The following is an 18,416-nucleotide window of genomic DNA, read 5'->3' as shown; positions in this document are numbered from 1 at the left end:
AAAAAAAAAAAAAAAAAAAAAAAAAAAAAAAGTTGGGTCATGGCAGGTACATGGTTCTGAGACTCTATTTCGTATTGTCTGCTGTGCTAAAATAAACCCTCTCCGCTGTCCCAAACTTTCAGCAACATCCTGCTACTTGCCTTGTGCTATTTATGCTCTTTGGACCAGCTGCTTGAGAGTTTTCTCTCAGTGAAAGGAAGAAATTACAGTTTCACCTCACTACAATCATATGGTAATAACAGCTACTGCTTATGGTACCCCTACTGTGTCTGGCAGTCTCTTTGGTGCTTTACTTGAATTCTCATACCCATTCCTCACAACAACCCCTTGGAAGTCGGTCCCACTATTATCCTATGTGGGTTCACAGATGAAAACTCAAGGCCCAAAAGGTAATGAGTGGGAAATTAAGGAGAAAAGCACATATGCTGGAGGCAGGACTTGGGCATTCAGCATCTCCTTAAATCTTTACAATGACCTTATGAGGGAGCTGTCACCCCAAATGAGGACACTGAGGCTGCAGAGTTCACAGAGCAAGCAGCATTCCTGTTCTCTGCCAGGATGAAGCCACTGAGAGTTCATAAGTACATCCATCCCTTTCCGTAAAACTTGATGAAAGAAAGCTAGCAAAGATCTGAAAACATGGAGGTACACACAGTGCAAAACTCAATATAATAAAGATGTCAATCTTCCCCAAAGTTATCTATAGATTTAACCTGATTACTATCAAAATCCCAGAGGGATTTTTCATAGATATACACAAGCTGGCCCAGCATGGTGGCTCATGCCTGTAATCCCAGCACTTTGGGAGGTTGAGGCGAGAGGATCACTTGGGGCCAGGAGTTTGAGACCAACCTAGGCAACATTACAAGACCCAACCTCTACAAAAAAAAAAAAAAAATTAAAAATTAGCCAGGTGTGGTGGCACATGCCTGCAGTCTTAGCTACTTGGGAGGCTGAGGTGGGAGGATCGTTTTAGCCCAGGAGTTTGAGGCTGCAGTGAGCTACGATCACGTCACTGCACTCCAGTCTGGGCAAAAGCACTTGTTAGGAGGAAATAGAAGAGGAAAAGAAACTCTCAAAATTCAACAGTAAAAAAGACATAAAGATTCCATTAAAAAGCTTGGCACAGTGGCTCACACCTGTATTCCCAGCACTTTGGGAGGCTGAGGTGAGAGGATCGCTTAAGGCCAGGGGTTTGAGACAAGCCTGGGCAACATAGTGACACCGTATCTCTAAAAAAAATTAAAACATTAGTCAGGTATGATGGTGCACATCTGTGGTCCTGGGTACTCAGGAGGCTGAGGCAGGAGGATCACTTGAGTCCACATCAAAGCTTCAGTGAGACATGATTGCGCCACTGCACTCAATCTGGGTGACAGAGTGAAACCCTGTCTCCAAAAAAAAGTAAAAAATAGATTCCATTAGAAAATGAGCAATATATGAACAGAATTTCACCAAAAAGAATACACAGATGGCAAAGAACATGAAAAACATGTTCAACATCATTAGTCACTAAGGAAATGCAAATTAAAACCACAATAAGCTAAGGTATCATTGTACACCTAAACGAATGGCTAAAATAAAAAACAGTAATACCAAATGTTCACAAGGATGCGGAAAAAATGAATCTCTCATACAATGATGTTAGGAATATAAAATGGTAAGGCTCTGGAAATCATTCTGGCAATTTCCTATGAGACTAAACGTGTACTTATCATATGACCCTGCAAATGCACTCTTGGGCATTTATCCCAGAGAAATGAAAACCTATAGTCACACAAAAACCTGCATGCTGATGTTAACAGCAGCTTTATCTGTAATTGCAAAACCAGGAAACAACCCAAATGTCCATCAAGTAATAATTGGATAAAGAAATTCTGGTCTATCCACCCAAGGGAATACTATTAAGCTGGAACAAATTACTGATACACACAACAACCCAGATGCAACTCAAAAGGATTACATTTGGTGAAGAACGTCAATCCCAAAAGACTACATAGTATAGGACTCCATTTATGTAACATTCTCGAAATTAGAAAATTGTAGAGATACAGAACAGATTAATCATTGCCAGGGAGTAAGGATGGGGCAGAGTGGGTATGATTATGAAGGGGAAGCACAAGGGAGGTCATTGAACAGTTTTATATCATGACTATGGTGGTTGTTAAATCTATACATGGGATAAGACCACATAGAAAAACACACGCACATACAAATGCATGTAAAATGGTGAAAATTAGGTCTATATTCTAGTTAACAATCTTGTAATAATTTCCTGAATTTGATATTGTACTATAATAACGTAAGGTGCCACCATTAGAGGAAGCGTGGTTTCAGGTACATGGGACTCTATGTACTTTTGCAACTTCCTTGTGACTCTATAATTATATTAAAATAATTTTTTAAAATAACTAGTGTGGGGCCTGGTGTGGTGGCTCATGCCTATAATCCCAGCACTTTAGGAGGCCAAAGTGGGCAGATCATTTCAAGTCAGGAGTTCGAGACCAGCCTGGCCAATATGATGAAACTGAGTGTCTAATAAAAATACAAAAATTAGTTGGGCATGGTGGCACATGCCTGTAATCGCAGCTACTCGGGAGGCTGAAGCACAAGAATGGCTTGAACTGGTGAGGTGGAGGTTGCAGTGAGCCGAGATCATGCCACTGCACTCCAGCCTGGGTGACAGAGCTAGACTCTGTCTCAAAAACAAAAAACAAAAAAACTAGTGTGGGATTCCAGGGTGGCAAAAAGTAGCCTTAGTGAATTTCTTTGCTAGACTTGTTTTTCCTGTGTTAGCTGTCTTCTATGCACAGCTGGGGTAGTTTAAAAATTCCTCCTCCTTTCGACAAGTTTTACAAACAGTGCTAAAAAGAAGTGTATCAGTGCTTCTTTGTAAAAAGCATTATTATGTTTTCTTAAGTGACAGTTATTTTAATATTTACAAATAAAAATTATATACACATGGTGAAAATATTAGTACTTTTAGACCCTAAAGAGCTTTTGCTAATGTAGGTTACAGATCAATATTTATTATATTAGAAATCAAAACTGCAAATTTTTAAAATATGTATTAATGCATTTAAAATAATAAATCCACTGATTATTGTAAATACAATTTTATTAAAATAATTGCATTTTCATAAACAAAGATTTTAGGAATGTTTTACATTTCTGAAAATCTCTTAAATGTCTGCCTCAGTACAAGACAGCTAGATTCTCGTATTTGCTTCTGCATTTAATGTTGTAACATGCTGTTTTGGATAAATCATATGAAGACAAATCCAAACTCATGGAGATATGTAGTTGGAAAAAGGATTTCCCAGTCACCTGAAAGGGTCTCAGTCTCAGGTGTCTCCAGGACTCCTCACACCACACTTTAAGAACCAATATGTTAGAGAGACATATTGAAACATTTTCAGATAAAATGTTAAGATGTCAGCAATTTGCATTAAAGTACTCCAAAACACACACACACACATACACAGACACAGACACACACACACACACCCATGTACATATAGTTGATTCATTATTTGTGGCAGTTATATTCTATAAAGTCACCTTAACCAATGAATTACCAAATACCAAGCCACTGCTCCTAGTGGAAATACAGGTTTAGGTTCCTGGGAGCCTCTCGTTGCGTTCCTTAAAATGATCAATACACACAACCTTGTTTTATGTATGCTTTTGTCTAAAGACACCCTCTTTAATATATATTTCTTAAAATAATACATTATATGCAGTATTTTATAGTAAACCACTAGCCAAGAAAGGTTTAACATTTTCCTGATCCTGGGTTAACATAACCATAAATTTCTTTGGTTTTCAAAAGCCTCACAACCATGCTGTCCACTATGCTTTTTCTAATCAGTAGTTATCTCACGAATCTACAAACTTTGCTGCTTTTCCATTTATTCCATAGCTTCATCACACACTAAAGATGTTACTTTAGCACCATACAGAGTGTCTTCACACATAGATTGGCAAATTTCCTATTCCTTTTTCTGGATGTACCGTGTTGCTGATTTATTAACACTGAACTCACAGCAGATGGCGTTATAAATCGTGCCTAATGGAAGCCTATCTAACACATGTATTTTCCCCTATAGGGAACATCACTGCCTTCTGGCTCTTAGAAACACTAGACGGTACTTCAGCACTATGATTGGGGGCCATTTTAAACAGCGAAATCACCAACAAAAGCCATAAAAATATCACTAAATCAACTATGAAAAGAACACTTGCTTACAGTATGAGAGCAGAAACAAGAACATCGCCTTTTCTAACCTCAGCTGGGAATATTGAGTGCCTGACAACTAAACTGTTTTGCCACTCTGTGCAGGTCTATGAATGACTATTGAAAGCACTGCAAGTATCGATTTGGGGTTACAGATAAGTTTGAAGTAAGTGAACTTGCAAATACGAAATCTGTGAGTAATAAGAATCAACTTTTTATATATGTGTATATATATAACTACATTTATATATATAAGAATCAACTTTATATATAACTATATATATGTAGTTTTATTTATATATATAAAACTACAGACACACATATATATATATATATATATATATCCACACAAATATGTGTGTGTGTGCCATTCAAATGATGAGCAGAAATTGTAATTGTTGAAGCTAGATGATAGGTATATGGGGATTAATTTCACTAGTCTAATTTTGTGTATGTTTGCAATTTTCCATAAGATAAAGTTTTGTAAAGTGGTTTATTTTGGACTTCATTGCATTTCCACTTTCTTTAATTCCTTACCAGCATGCAGAAGTCTGCAGCTGTCAAAGGTGAAGTTCAAGTGACATTTTGGGACAAACTGCCATCCACCACCAACCCAACCTACCACACATCCTCCTGGGGGGTACTAATCCAGTACACACTCCCTGCTATAACAGGGACAGTGACAGGCAGAATTGTAACATCAATAGCTCTTTCTCTTGGAGAGAACCTCTGAGTCAGAGGCAATGGAACCCTGTATTATTTTGAGAGCCCACTGAGCCCAGACCAGCTGACTCTGTGGAAGTGTGGTTTTAACGTGCATGTATGGCTTTAGCAGAAGGTAACTTGGATTCTGTTCTAAGGGTGTGGATTCCAATCACTTAACTCCAGCCTGGGTTGAGTCAGCAGTCTAGAGAAAGGGCCTCAGTCAAACAATCCTTAGGAGATCCAGTACTGTCCAACTAACCTTCATATATTCTCTCCACTCTAGTACATGGATATGCTTGACATTTTTAAAGAACAGGAAGCAGGCAGACACTTCCTATTTTACAAGGTGAAGCATCCCACTATCCTTGTATGCAAGATCAGTCCCTCCAGCAGAGTTTTGCATTTCATCCCTTCCCTTCCCTTCTCATAAACCTCATGCGTCAGCTATCTCCTCTCTCTTCCGCATCTTCAACATTCTCTTTCTCCTAACTCTTCCCCATCAGCATAGGCACACTCCCAAGTCTCTGTTATCTTCATAAAAATTCTCCCTCGATCTTATGTGACCCTCCCACTACATCAGATCTTTCCAAGTTTAATGGAAATATAACGTGCACGTATAGTTTCCACTACTTCAATGCCCAATGTTCCAGTTATATTCTGCCGTATAATAAACCACCCCAAAACTTGGGGCTTAAAACAATAATCATTTAATTATACTCACGAATGTGTGGGTGAGGAATGTGGGCAAAGCTCGCTAGATAATTCTGCTGTCCCATGTGCCATCTACTGAGGTCACTCAGTGGTATCCAGCTGGCTGGCTAGGTTGTTTTGGAGGGACCAAGATGACTTCCTTCATATGTGTGGCGCATTGGTGGGGATAACTGGAAAGCTGGGCTCAGCTGGGCTGTGCGCTCTCTCTCCATGTCGTCTCTGGACCTCTCCATTTGGTTTCTCCAGCAGGGCAGTCAGACTTCTTACATGGTTCCTGAGGGACCAAAAGACCAAGGCAACAGTTACAGGATTCTTAAAACCTACCCTTGGAAGTCAAGCAGCACTGATTCCCTGCATTCTTTCAGTTAAACTTTTGTACACGGCCCACCAGATTCAACAGTAGAGGGACTACACAGAGGTACAGTTACTTGGAGGCTTGGTTGATAGGAGTCACATGTTACAGACTACCGCCCCCATGTACTCCTCAAACCGCTGCATTCCCCATCACTCCACTGAAATTGTAATCTTTGAGGTAAAGACAGATGTCTTAGTTGTTAAATCCAATAGATGTCTGTCAGTACTTGTTTTGCTTGGTATTTTTTGGTTTGTTTGTTTTTTGTTGTTGTTTTTGTTTTTTTTTTTTTTTTGGAATTGGACCCTATTGACCACTAAATTCCTTCTTGAAATTCTCCTCCCCTAGCTTCTATATATCACCTTTCCTTGTCTTTTCCTCAGTCTCCTAAAGTGACTTATTTCTTAGGCTCTCCCCTTATCTACTGGGCTTTGCTATCAGTTCTCTTCTCACTCTGCATATGCTACCTAGTTATATCAACTACACCTATAGCCTCATCTATCACTTAACTACTGGTGGTTCCTCAATATATATCTCCATCCCAGACTTCTCTCCAGTGATCCAGAATCTCATGTACTCACCTAGATGTCCAGCGGGTACTTCAAACAGCCAAAGCTTAATTCATCTTCCTTATACATGCTCTCTTCCTTGTCTTTTCTCTCCTGTATTTACCACCCGCCTAGATGCCCAAGGCTGAAACTTGGAAGTCATCCTTAACTCTACCATCTCTCCTATTATACTGAATACAGTTTGTCACTGATCCCCAACCATTCAGCTTGCTAAAAAGCTTGTCAATTTATCTATTCCTCTCCATCCTAAATACTAGGTCCCTGGCAGAGGACTAGATGGGGTCTCAGTTCATCATTCTGATCTGTAAACCATACAGAAAATAACACTTACTATAATAAACTCAAACACCTTTTTTTATAAAGCAGAGGTGATCTAGAGATATCAGGACAGGAGATATTTAATGAGTTAAACTCCACATGGGGAGAAGCACTCAAGTTGGTAGCAGTGGGATGTTGCCTTTCGGTAATCTCTAGGGTGAGGTTATTTCAGTTCCTGGGAAGCCCCAAGTGGGGGCTTATTGGCTAATCAAGCTCCTTATACCCCTGAACATGCCATCCTGAAATATCATCGCATTTAGTGTGATTATAAAAACTGCCTTAATTAAGCCTCATCACCTGGATCTCACATCCAGATTGTGTGTACAATTTCTTAATACATTGCCAGCACATCGTGGCTACACACACCACAGGTTATATCACAGTGACCAGACAGATTCTGGCTTCTAGTAAATGACCAAATAGCTCCTATCAAACCCATCCTCCTTCAGATGTAACAACTATACACTCTGGACAATTGGTTTTTTAATTACCTGCAAGTATTGACAAGCAACCCAAGGCAGGCAGAAACTGGAGGACGATCTACATTTAAAAGAAGAGATCAAAACTAGATGAGATTCCCATTTTTAAGACTTTGAACCACAGGGTAGGCCCCAATCAGTTCCCTGATGGGTGAACCTTACTGACTTGAAGACAAGAGGACAGAGTTCAGAGTTTCCACAGCAGCTGAAAACTGTGGGGATAAAATCTTGGAATGGAGACAGCCAGATAGGCAGAGTCCTGAATTCTGTGTATAAACTCTACCCAAATCTCTGGCCGACCTCTGAATTATGCATTCATGGGACAGTCTCCAAACAGTCTGTATAAGACTAAAAGAACTGACTAGAGACTTCGGTTGCTGCCTGCCATGAGGGAGACAGAGCATGGAATTCGAGTTTACTCAAGTTAAATGCTGCTAAAACAAAAACGTCAATATTTTTCAGAGGGATATAATGGAATCCAGTTTCTCTAGAACATGTCCTCTGCAATATCCAGGAGACAAGCCAAAATGACTGAACATTGTTTGAGAAAAGTCAAAATGATTGAACATGTTTCCTATGGGAAACAGGAAAATGTAACCTACACCAAAGAAAAAAGGCAATCAATGAAGACTGACCCTGAGATGACTGACATGTTAGAATTAGCAGACAGGAATTTTTAACCAGCTATTATAATGATTCCCAAGGACACAGAGGAAAATATGCTCATAATGAATAGTGACCAGCTGTACTGCAACCATGTAAAGATGAGCAGCCCATAGAGATGGGTGACTGGTTCACAATCTAGAAGATAGAAAAGACTGGGAGTGGCAAGCCTGGCCAGGACCTACAGCACCCACCAACACTGTCTTAGTTCAGATTCTTACTGTTTTTCATGTAGACCATTAAAACACTCTCAAAAATTGCCTCCCTGCTTCTGGTTACTATTTACTATGACTCCCCCAACACACACAGAGACCCTAAACACATCTACAGTGATTCCAGAATTACCTATTTGAACACAGGTTTAATTAGGACTTTACTGATTCCAAGTAACAGAAACACCATTTGGGCCAAAGAGTTAATTTACTGGAAGTTTCACATAATCATAAGTAGATGAGCCTCAAGGACAAGTACAATCAGAGACTCAAACATGAACAGGAATCTTTCAATTGCTCATCCTGTAAGTTCACTTCATTCTCTGAAACAAGTTTCCTCCCCGTGGCTGTAAAATGGGCCGCCAGCAGTTTCTGGCCACACATCTCCTAGCTGTGCCACAAAACCAAGAGGCAATATTTTCCCTCAATTAAATTTTTAAAAATCGAAGAAAAACATTCTGATTGTCCTGACCTAGACCACATGCCACACCTCAACCAATCGAATCAACTGTGGCCAGAGAGACAGGTACTGTGATTGGAAGCTCTCACGAGCACTGAATGGCTGGACAGGAGAGGAGCAGCGCACCAGAGTCACAGAGGGGTTCATTTCCAGGGCAAAGGAAGGACTCTGGGAAAAGAAACTGTCAAATGATAAAGGTCTAACAGGTTTCCTGTGGTCACCACTTCAATTTGTGGCAATATCATCCTCCATGCAAATGCCAGCGTCCTGGGATTTCTCTTACAGCAGAGACTTCTGTTGTTCCCCAATATCTGTTCTCCCCTTACCCACTATTTTACTGCGTGAAACATAAATGTAATGACCAGAGGACAAGTGTCACATGGTGGAGATGATGGGACAGAAAGCCCATACGTTATTTTGGATAGCTAATAACTCACAGCTGAACCTGATGCTAACTGACAACCCCCTCACTCCCCACATCTAATCAAGGCAAAACAACACTGAAGTTAAGAGTGTGGGTTAGAGCCAAACCACCTGAGTTTGAATCTAGGCTCTGCCACTTACTAGTTCTGTTCAGCACATTACTTTATCTCTCTGTTCCTGCTTCCTTAGGCATAAAATGATGTTAATGTACCTCATAGGTTGGTTGTGAGAATTAAGATCATTCACATAAGCACTTAGAACAGTGCTCAATGAGTATTAACTACCATTTTCAAGGCATCTCAATTTTACCTACTAAAGATCTTGGAAGACAGTGTCTTCTTTCACAGCCCAAAAGCCACTTTACATCACTTCAATGAGCCATTGCCTCCTCCACAGCGTCCTCCACATTGCCTAAGCCTGAACTTTCCGAAACACCTTGATCTGACCATATTACTCCTATTGGAAACCCCTCAATGATTCTTCCTTTCCTACAAAATAAAGCCTTAACTCCTTAGCCTGGTGACCAAGGTTCCTTGCATAAGGGCCCGAATGGCCTTTCTGGGCTCATCTCCTGCCACTCCTCCATGATGTGCCAAAGCCCAGTCACACTGAACTATTCTCTACCATCAACTTCCTACCTGCCTCTAAAGTACTAACAACTCCCGTGTTCCCTCCCTCCTTAACTCTTTCCTCTGTTGGCTGCTGTGGCACCACACCCTCCTGGTTTTCTTCCAATCTCCCTGGCTATTCTTTTTCCATCTTTCTCACGGGTTTCTCATTCTTCAGCCCATCTGTGTCAAGGTTCCCAGGTTCCATCCTTAGCCCACTTCCTGTTTCACTGCATGTCCTGCCCCGGAGTGATGGCATCCCCTGGCAAGCTTCTAAGCTCCACCGACAGCCTCATGATCCCCGGATTTTCACTCCTAACCTCTTTCCTGAGTTTTCGTTTCAAATATTCTGATATATCACACCCCCTGAATAGACACCTCAACTTCAGCATGTCCAAAACCAAACTCACGTTCCCCACCCCAAACCCACTTCCGCTCTTTACTCTGAACCTGCTGCTGGCACCACCATCACCCAAGCCTGGAATTCTTCAATCTGCACATCTAAGAAATGACCAAATCCTAATTCATGTCCTCAATAACTCTCCAACCTGCCTTCTCTCTATACTCACTGCCACTGCTCTCGTTCTGGCCCAAATCCCCTCTAGCACAGACTCTGCCATAGTCACCTCCCTGCCTGCCTCCACTCACTCCTCCGATCCAATGGGCAACCTGTTACCCACCTCCAGTGAAAACCTCATCATGTCACTGCCCTGCTTGAAACTCTTCACTAGTTCCCACTGCTCCATCAGACAGAATTATTCTGTGCCTCATAGTAGTTAAATATCTACTATTTACTGGAGCCTATGCTAAGTATGAGGAATACTTGAACTGGCTGCTGCCTTTTAAGGTATTTACCATCTATCTGAGAAGACAGACATATAAATAACCACTAATAACATGATGTAGTAAGTCATGTGATCGACACACCAACAGAGTACTACAGGAGCGCAAGACTTAGAGGTAGGAACCACATCTTCCTCATCTTTGTATCTCCAATATCTGATACCAAGTTTGATTAACTAGAGAATTTTATCTGAATACTGAAAGGATGCCCTTCTCTGAGCCTCAGCTTCCCATTATATAAAATGGCTCACAACTCACATATCAAAGTATATAATTATGTATTTATGTTACATATAACATACATATTATATACATATATAATATGCATACATAGTATATAATATGCATAATATGCATGCATATTATATATGTATATATGCATATGTATATATACATATATGTATATATGCATATGTATATATACATATATATGTATATATGTTATATATAACATATATATTATATACGTATATAATATGCATACATAGTACATAATATGCATAATATGCATGCATATTATATGTGTGTACATATATGTATATGTATGTATACATATTATATATGTATATAATATGCATGCATATTATATATGTATATATGTCTGATATAGTGCCAGAAGTCTCAAAATATGTCAGTTTTGCTTCTCCCCTCACCCCTTTAACTCCATCTATGGGAGGCATAGCAGAGGAAACAGCAGGTCAGTGATGTAAGAATTAGAAGCCCAACAACTGAAGAACTGGAAACAGCATCGTTTCTGTCCTCTGTCTGGTAATGACAGAGTGGCTGGAGCACCAGGCAGCTCCAAAATGGCCTTGGGCAGGAACAGCAGTGCTCCAATACCATCAGAACAAAGGAAGAAATCACGACTTGAACTTTCGTGGACAGGAGAAAAAAATCTGACGTGGACATAAACATGGACTTCTAGACGGATAAGAGCTGCTCTTTTCCTCCGCTACTTGAATCCTTCTGCAATATCGCCACCTGGTGGCTATCTAGCATCCCTTTACTTAATTCCCCAGTGCAGTTTGCTCTGAAAGCTCACTGCACTGTGAAAGTTCTGGAAGGGAACAGCCTAGCTCAGTGAACTGTTCTCGGAAATGCTCAGAGTTAATCATATATTCTTCTCCATGTCCTGCAAAGTGTCTTGTACTCAAGCTCTGTTATAGCACCTCTCATTGTATTATAATTGTTTACCTGTACACATTCATTCATGCACCCAACAAATTTACAAGTGTCGTGCCTAGGACAGGCAGAGACACAATGATGAACAAAACCAGTTGACCGCATAAACAAAGAATTAAACATGTACACACAGAATTAAAATAGCCATATTTCCAACCACTATAGAATAATTATTATAATATTTAACATTTGTTGAGCACTGCATACTGTATCTGTATTATCCCATTTAATGCTCACAACTCAGTGAGGTAAATAATATGATTATCCTCATGTTACAGATGAAGCAATAGAGCAACAGAAAGGTTGGGTAAATTGTCCATAGTCACATAGCCAGGAAATGCTAGAGCTCGGATTCAAGTCTGCCCTGGGTCCAGAACCCATGCAATAGCTTAAAAAAAAAAAAAAAAAAAAACAACTACTGCCCCCATAACCCCGCCTCGATGCATGTTTGATGATACAATAAATAAAAACCTTGTACCTCCAAAACTCAAGGAGATAAAAGTTCAGGTAGTAGAATCTCCTAGTAGGAGGTTAAGCTGATCAGGAACTTGACTCCATCCCTCTGAATCTCACCTAGCCCCCGGAAATACGCTCTGCTTGATCCCTGCCTCTACTGTAGCCCTGCACCCCTCAAGCCCCAAAGTGAGTGCTCCTCCTTTCATGTGTGAACAAACATAAACCTGAAAAAGCCAATCCTTCAAGATGGATCTTGAGCAGCTCACTGGGCCTAAATGTAAAATAAAGCCAACAAGCCATTTTACTGACTAGGGGTCACACACATACTCTGAGTTCCCTGAAAACCAGCACTCTTATATTTCAGACTTTCAGGGCTTCCCTTAACCAACCAATCACAGCTCATCTGACTCAGCCAATCAGAGCTCAGCTGTGTTGACCAATCAGGGCTCAGCTATATGGACCAACCAGAACTCAGCTGCATTGACCAATCAGAACCAACCATGCTTCAATCCTTCGTTATAAATGTACTTTTGTTTTACACTGGAGGCTGAGACTCCTGAGTTTGCAAACAGTTCAGTGGAACAGAGTCTCCTTCCTCCAGTCTCCTCTTCAGAGACCTTTTGTTCACAGATGTTCTGTCTCAAATATAGCCAAAAAAAAAAAAAAACACTCCATATGATCCTTCCTAACATGATAGAGACTGTTGGCATTTTCAAGATGCTACCAAATTCTAAAAGTGAACAGAACAGAAATAAATTTCAGAAAGCATTCAAAAACAGTTTCTATTTTGACCACACTCACACGATTTTTAGGCTTTGTGCATTTGATATTTGGATTTATGGCTAGACTCAGAGATTTAAAATGTGGCTGCCCACCAGCCAGCACAGTGGCTCACGCCTGTAATCCCAGCACTTTGGGAGGCTGAGGCAGGAAGATCGCTTGAGGCCAGGAGTTCGAGACCAGCCTGAGTAACATAGGGAGACAGCATCTCTAGAAAAAAATACAAAATTTAGCCCGGCATGATGGCGTGCCCGTACTTTCAGTTACTGGGGAGGTTGAAGTGTGAGGATCACTTAAGCCCATGAAGCAGAGGTTGTGAAAAAGGAAAAGTTATCTCGTCCCCCTTGCAGGGTGTGCAATGTGGGGTATAGCTCACTTCTTCAGTGCCCCGCTTTTCAAACCTCTATGGGAGCATACGGATGGGCAGGGAGCCCCATAGCAGTGTCTAGGGGTGAATGTTTACAGCTGAAGCCCCGATGGGCGTGTGTTACAGGGTGTTCTTTTAGTTTAGCTGCCTGTAGGCAGCTTGCATTAGCTCAATTAGACCCCTACCTTATCGCAAGGACAGAGAGCTTTCTGTATCCTGGAGTTCTTGCCTTGGTGTACTGGAGGAATCAGATCACACGTGGGCTTGGAGAATGAGTTCAAGATTTTATTAAGTGGAAGTAGCTCTCAGTAGATGGGGGAACCAGAAGGGAGATGGCTTTCCTCTGGAGTCAGGCTGCTCACGGCCCAGGCTTTTTTCTAACTGCCCTAGCCAAACTCCATGTCATTCTGCCGGTTGATGGCCTCCCAGCGTGCTGGTACCTATCAGTCGTTCTTCTCCACATCCAGCCACCTGTGTGTTCCTCCACTGATGTACTCCTCTCAAAGCTCAGCCACATCTGTGTCTGCCTGCTGGTGTCTTGGGGTTTTCATAGGCACAGGATGGTGGTATGGCAGGCCAGGGTGATCTTGGGAAATGCAACATTTGGGCAGGAAAACAAAAATGCCTGTCCTCACCTAGGTCCATGGGCATAGGCCCGGGGGTAGAGCCCTAGCCAGGGACCACACTCTTCCCTCCTTCCATATCATTTAAAGGGATCATGCTTTTCCCTTCTCAGTACTTCCCTTTCCCCTTCCATATCAGTTGCAGTGAGCTGAAATGGTACCACTGCATTCCAGCCTGGGTGAGAGAGTAAGACCCTGTCTCAAAAATAAAAATTGGCTGGGCGCAGTGGCTCATTCCTGTAATCCCAGCACTCTGAGAGACCGAGTCCAGTGAATCACTTGAAGCCAGGAGTTCAACACCAGCCTGGCCAACATGGTAAAACCCCATTTCTACTAAAAATACAAAATTAGCTGGGCGTGGTAGCGCATGCCTGTAATCCCAGCTATTTGTGAGGCTGAGGCAGGGGAATTGCTAGAACCTGGGAGGCAGAGGTTGCAGTGAGCCAAGATTGCACCACTGCACTCCAGCCTAAGCAACAGAGTGAGAAACTCCATCTCAAAAAAATAAATACAGGCCGGGCGCAGTGGCTCATGCCTGTAATCCTAGCACTTTGAGAGGCCAAGGCAGGCAGATCACAAGGTCAAGAGATCAAGACCATCCTGGCCAACATGGCAAAACCCCGTCTCTACTAAAAATACAAAAATTAGCTGGGTGTGGTGGTGTGCGCCTGTAGTCCCAGCTACTTGGGAGACTGAGGCAGGAGAATCGCTTGAACCCAGGAGGCGGAGGTTGCAGTGAGCCAAGATTGTGCCACTGCACTCCAGCCTGGCGACAGAGCAAGACTCCGTCTCAATAAATAAACACACACACAAATAAATAAAATAAAAATAAAATAAAATGGCTTTTAGTAAACACTTTGTGCAAGACATTGTGCATTGAACTACTGATGCATTCTCTCATTTAAACTTCTCACCAAACCTGTGAAGCAGGTAGATATTCCCATTTGACAAAGATAATAGGACCAAAGAGATAAAGTAAGGTTCCCAGGGTCACACAGCCAATAAGCAGAAGATCCGTCATTTGAACTTAAGTTGTTTGACATCCGGCCTTGAATTTTTTATGACTACAATATACAGCCTCCCCTCCTTATTTATTTATTTATTTTGAGACAGAGTCTCACTCTGTTACCCAGGCTGGAGTGCAGTAGTGGGATCAAGGCTCAGAGCAGCCTGGACCTCCCGACCTCAAGAAGCAATCTTCCCACCTCAGCCTCCCAAGCAGCTAGGAATACCAGCATGGGCCACCACACCCTGATAATTTCTGTCTTTTTTGTAGAGACAGGATTTTGGTGGTTTTTTTTTGTTTGTTTGTTTTTTGTTTTTTTTTGTGGGTGGGGATCACAGAATAGTTTCTGGCTTTCTTCCAGGGATAAGCCTGGGTTTTATTCTTGCATTGGCTCAGTGAGGGGGAAATAATTACGTATAATCTTCATGGCTTGTGTTAAATTTAACTACTTCTTACTCACCACCTATTTTCTTCAACTAATCAGCTCTTGCTCACTCTGTAGGACTAGGTCAAAACTCATAGCCCCTGCAGGAAGCCTTCCCTGGTCTCTCCAATTACCCCCTTTAACATTGGTCTCTCCCAAATTCATTCTAAAGGAGAGGTACAAGTCTAATAAATTTTCTGGGGAATACCATAAACAGCAGAGGAAATTGGCAGTCCATCTCTGGGGGAAAAAAATACGAGCTCAAACGTATCTCCAGATGTTTTCATATGTCTATGAGCACAGAAACAGTCTGGCAGGGACAAAAACAACATGGTCTCACTGGCTGCCTATAGTTCTCACCCACTGGCCTGCTCGTGAATACAGCCCGGCCTCCACCCAGGACAGTCTTTTAGAGTCCTGAAGAGACAGGAGAAGGCCACCTTAAGCATTTTGTTGGTCAGTCCAAATCCTGCCCACCGCTAAGAAGTTCTGACCCAAATATATACATATATCAAAATTATTATTTCATATGGAGATCTGATTATGGCCCAGGCAAAACAGAAACCTATGAGTAGGGACTTTCAGAATAGCTGAGTAAGACCCTCCAAAAAATCTGCTCCTCCGATCAGTGATGAGAATATTGGCAAAATTGTTAAAATCAAGTTTTTCAATATGCTGGAAATTATCCAAAAGCTTGCAGCAATCTAAGGAGCATTTATTCAAGAAAACTGAAGTAACTGAATTCAAGTAACTGAATCTTGGCAAAAACACTGATCTTTGTGGCCTTTTAACTTGCCCTATTCACATCCCCCACTCTACTGCTCAGTGATGGCCTTGAAAACCAGAAGCCTTGCAATCGCAGTAAGCTGTGAATTCCAGCTGCTGGGACAACTGGATATGCATCTGGAAAACAAAGCTGGGCTCCTACTTTATACCACATGCCAAACTTACCTGAAAACAAAACAAAGGCATAGGAAAGAAAAATATAAAACTCCTAGAAAACACAGGTGTAAATCTTCAAAACCTTAGACATTCACATGAATTTTTACAATAAAACAAGTGACTGAGACATGTTGTACCTTGGCCCATAACCATGTGGTCAGTTGGTAGCCATACTCAACATTTATAACCAATATCTCCGAATGCTCACTGATTAAACAATTCCAACAGTACAAGGACTTCTACTTCTCTTTTTTTCCAGACAGGGTCTCACTCTGTCATCCATGCTGGAGTGATCACAGCTCACTGCAGTCTCCACCTCCTTGGCTCAAGCAATCCTCCCACCTCAGCCTCCCGAGTAGCTGGGACCACAGGCATGCACCACCACGCCTGGCTAATTTTTGAATTTTCTGTAGAGACGGGGTTTCACCATTGTTGCCAGGCTGGTCTCAAACTACTGGGCTCAAGCGACCCACCTGCTTTGGCCTCCCAAATTGCTGGGATTACAAGTGTGAGCCACCACACCCAGCCCTAGAACTTCCGTTCTTACCTACAGATAGAATAGGTTACCCAGCAAAAATTACTGATGCATATAAAATCTAAAATGTGGCCACATATGGAGACTTTAAAAGTGAACCAGCATTCTCACTACTATGCTTGACTAGTCTTTTAAAAGAAAAAGTGTTCAGGATTGGCCTGGGCAACATGGTTAAACCCTGTCTGTACAAAAAACACAAAAATTAGCTGGGCATGGTGGCAGTCTCCCGTAGTCCCAGCTATTTGGGAGGCTGAGGTGGGAGGATTGTTTGAGTCTGGGAGTCGAGGCTGCAGTGAGCCATGATCTCACCGTTGCACTCCAACTGTCAACACAGTGGGACCCTGTTTCAAAAAAAGTGAACCAGATTCTGCCAAATTAAAAGAATGAAACTTCCATACATGTCATTGGAAATAACAATGTGTTTTCATCTCACACAATGAGACAGAGGTGAGCAAATGCCCTTTCAATCTCTGATAACTAAGTACTATTATCAAGGAAGACTGAACAGCTAAACGTCTTCACAGTTTCAACACTAATGGTAGCCATGTGTCATATGTTAAACACCTCAAATAAGATATACAGAGGCAAACATTCACATAACCACAGCAAAGCAGAAATTGTTTTTTATAAACAACTCAAGATAATTGCCTGAAAATGATTAGTGAGACTTCCTCAAAGGCTCGTCAGCATAGGCAACTACAATATTAAATCTTGTTACTCTGATTTCCGGCAAGATGGCCAAATAGGAAAAGCTCTGGTCTGCAGCTCCCAGCGAGACCGAGGCAGAACGTAGGTGATTTCTCGAGGTCAGGAGATGGAGACCATTCTGGCTAACATGGTGAAACCCTGTCTCTACTAAAAATACAAAAAACAATTAGCCGGGCGTGGTGGCGAGCGCCTGTAGTCCCAGCTACTCGGGAGGCTGAGGCAGGAGAATGGCGTCAACCTGGGAGGCGGAACTTGCAGTGAGCCGAGATTGGGCCACTGCACTCCAGCCTGGGTGACAGAGCTAGACTCCATCTCAAAAACAAACAAACAAACAAACAAAACAGAAGGTGGGTGATTTCTGCATTTCCAACTGAGGCAAACAGGATCTGGAGCAGACCTCCAGCAAACTCCAACTGACTTGTTACAAGGAAAACTAACAAAGAAAGGAATTCCATCAACATCAACAAAAAGGATGTCGACACCAAAACCCCATCCATAGGTCACGAACATCAAAGACTAAAGGTAGACAAAACCACAAAGATGGGGAGAAACCAGTGCAGAAAGGCTGAAAATTCCAAAAACCAGAATGCCTCTTTTCCTTCAAAGGATCACAACTCCTCATCAGCAGGGAACAAAAGTGGACAGAGAATGAGTTTGACGAACTGACAGAAGTAGGCTTCAGAAGGTGGGTAATAACAAACTCCTTCAAGCTAAAGGGGCATGTTCTAACCCAATGTAAGGAAGCTAAGAACCTTGAGAAAAGGTTAGACGAATGGCTAAATAGAATAACCAGTATAGAGAAGAACATAAATG

At 41.8% G+C, this 18,416-nt stretch overlaps 1 protein-coding gene across 3 annotated transcripts in view; it reads right to left on the bottom strand.

The window, feature by feature from the left end:
- Positions 1-18,416, bottom strand: part of SLC25A53 (solute carrier family 25 member 53) — a 56,024-nt gene that overhangs the window by 24,320 nt on the left and 13,288 nt on the right. For all 3 annotated transcript variants that reach the window (XM_023203021.2, XM_023203024.1, XM_023203023.1), the window contains exon 2: positions 5,664-5,927. In XM_023203021.2, the coding sequence (XP_023058789.1) occupies positions 5,664-5,725 (62 nt within the window). In that variant the 5' untranslated portion in view covers positions 5,726-5,927. The remainder of the gene's footprint in view (positions 1-5,663; positions 5,928-18,416) is intronic.

Source organism: Piliocolobus tephrosceles, chromosome 12, assembly GCF_002776525.5.
Source record: "Piliocolobus tephrosceles isolate RC106 chromosome 12, ASM277652v3, whole genome shotgun sequence".
In the NCBI taxonomy this organism is placed as follows: Eukaryota; Metazoa; Chordata; class Mammalia; order Primates; family Cercopithecidae; genus Piliocolobus; species Piliocolobus tephrosceles.
The sequence above is the reverse complement of the archived record's forward strand: the minus strand, read 5'-3'. Positions and strand labels throughout refer to the sequence as shown.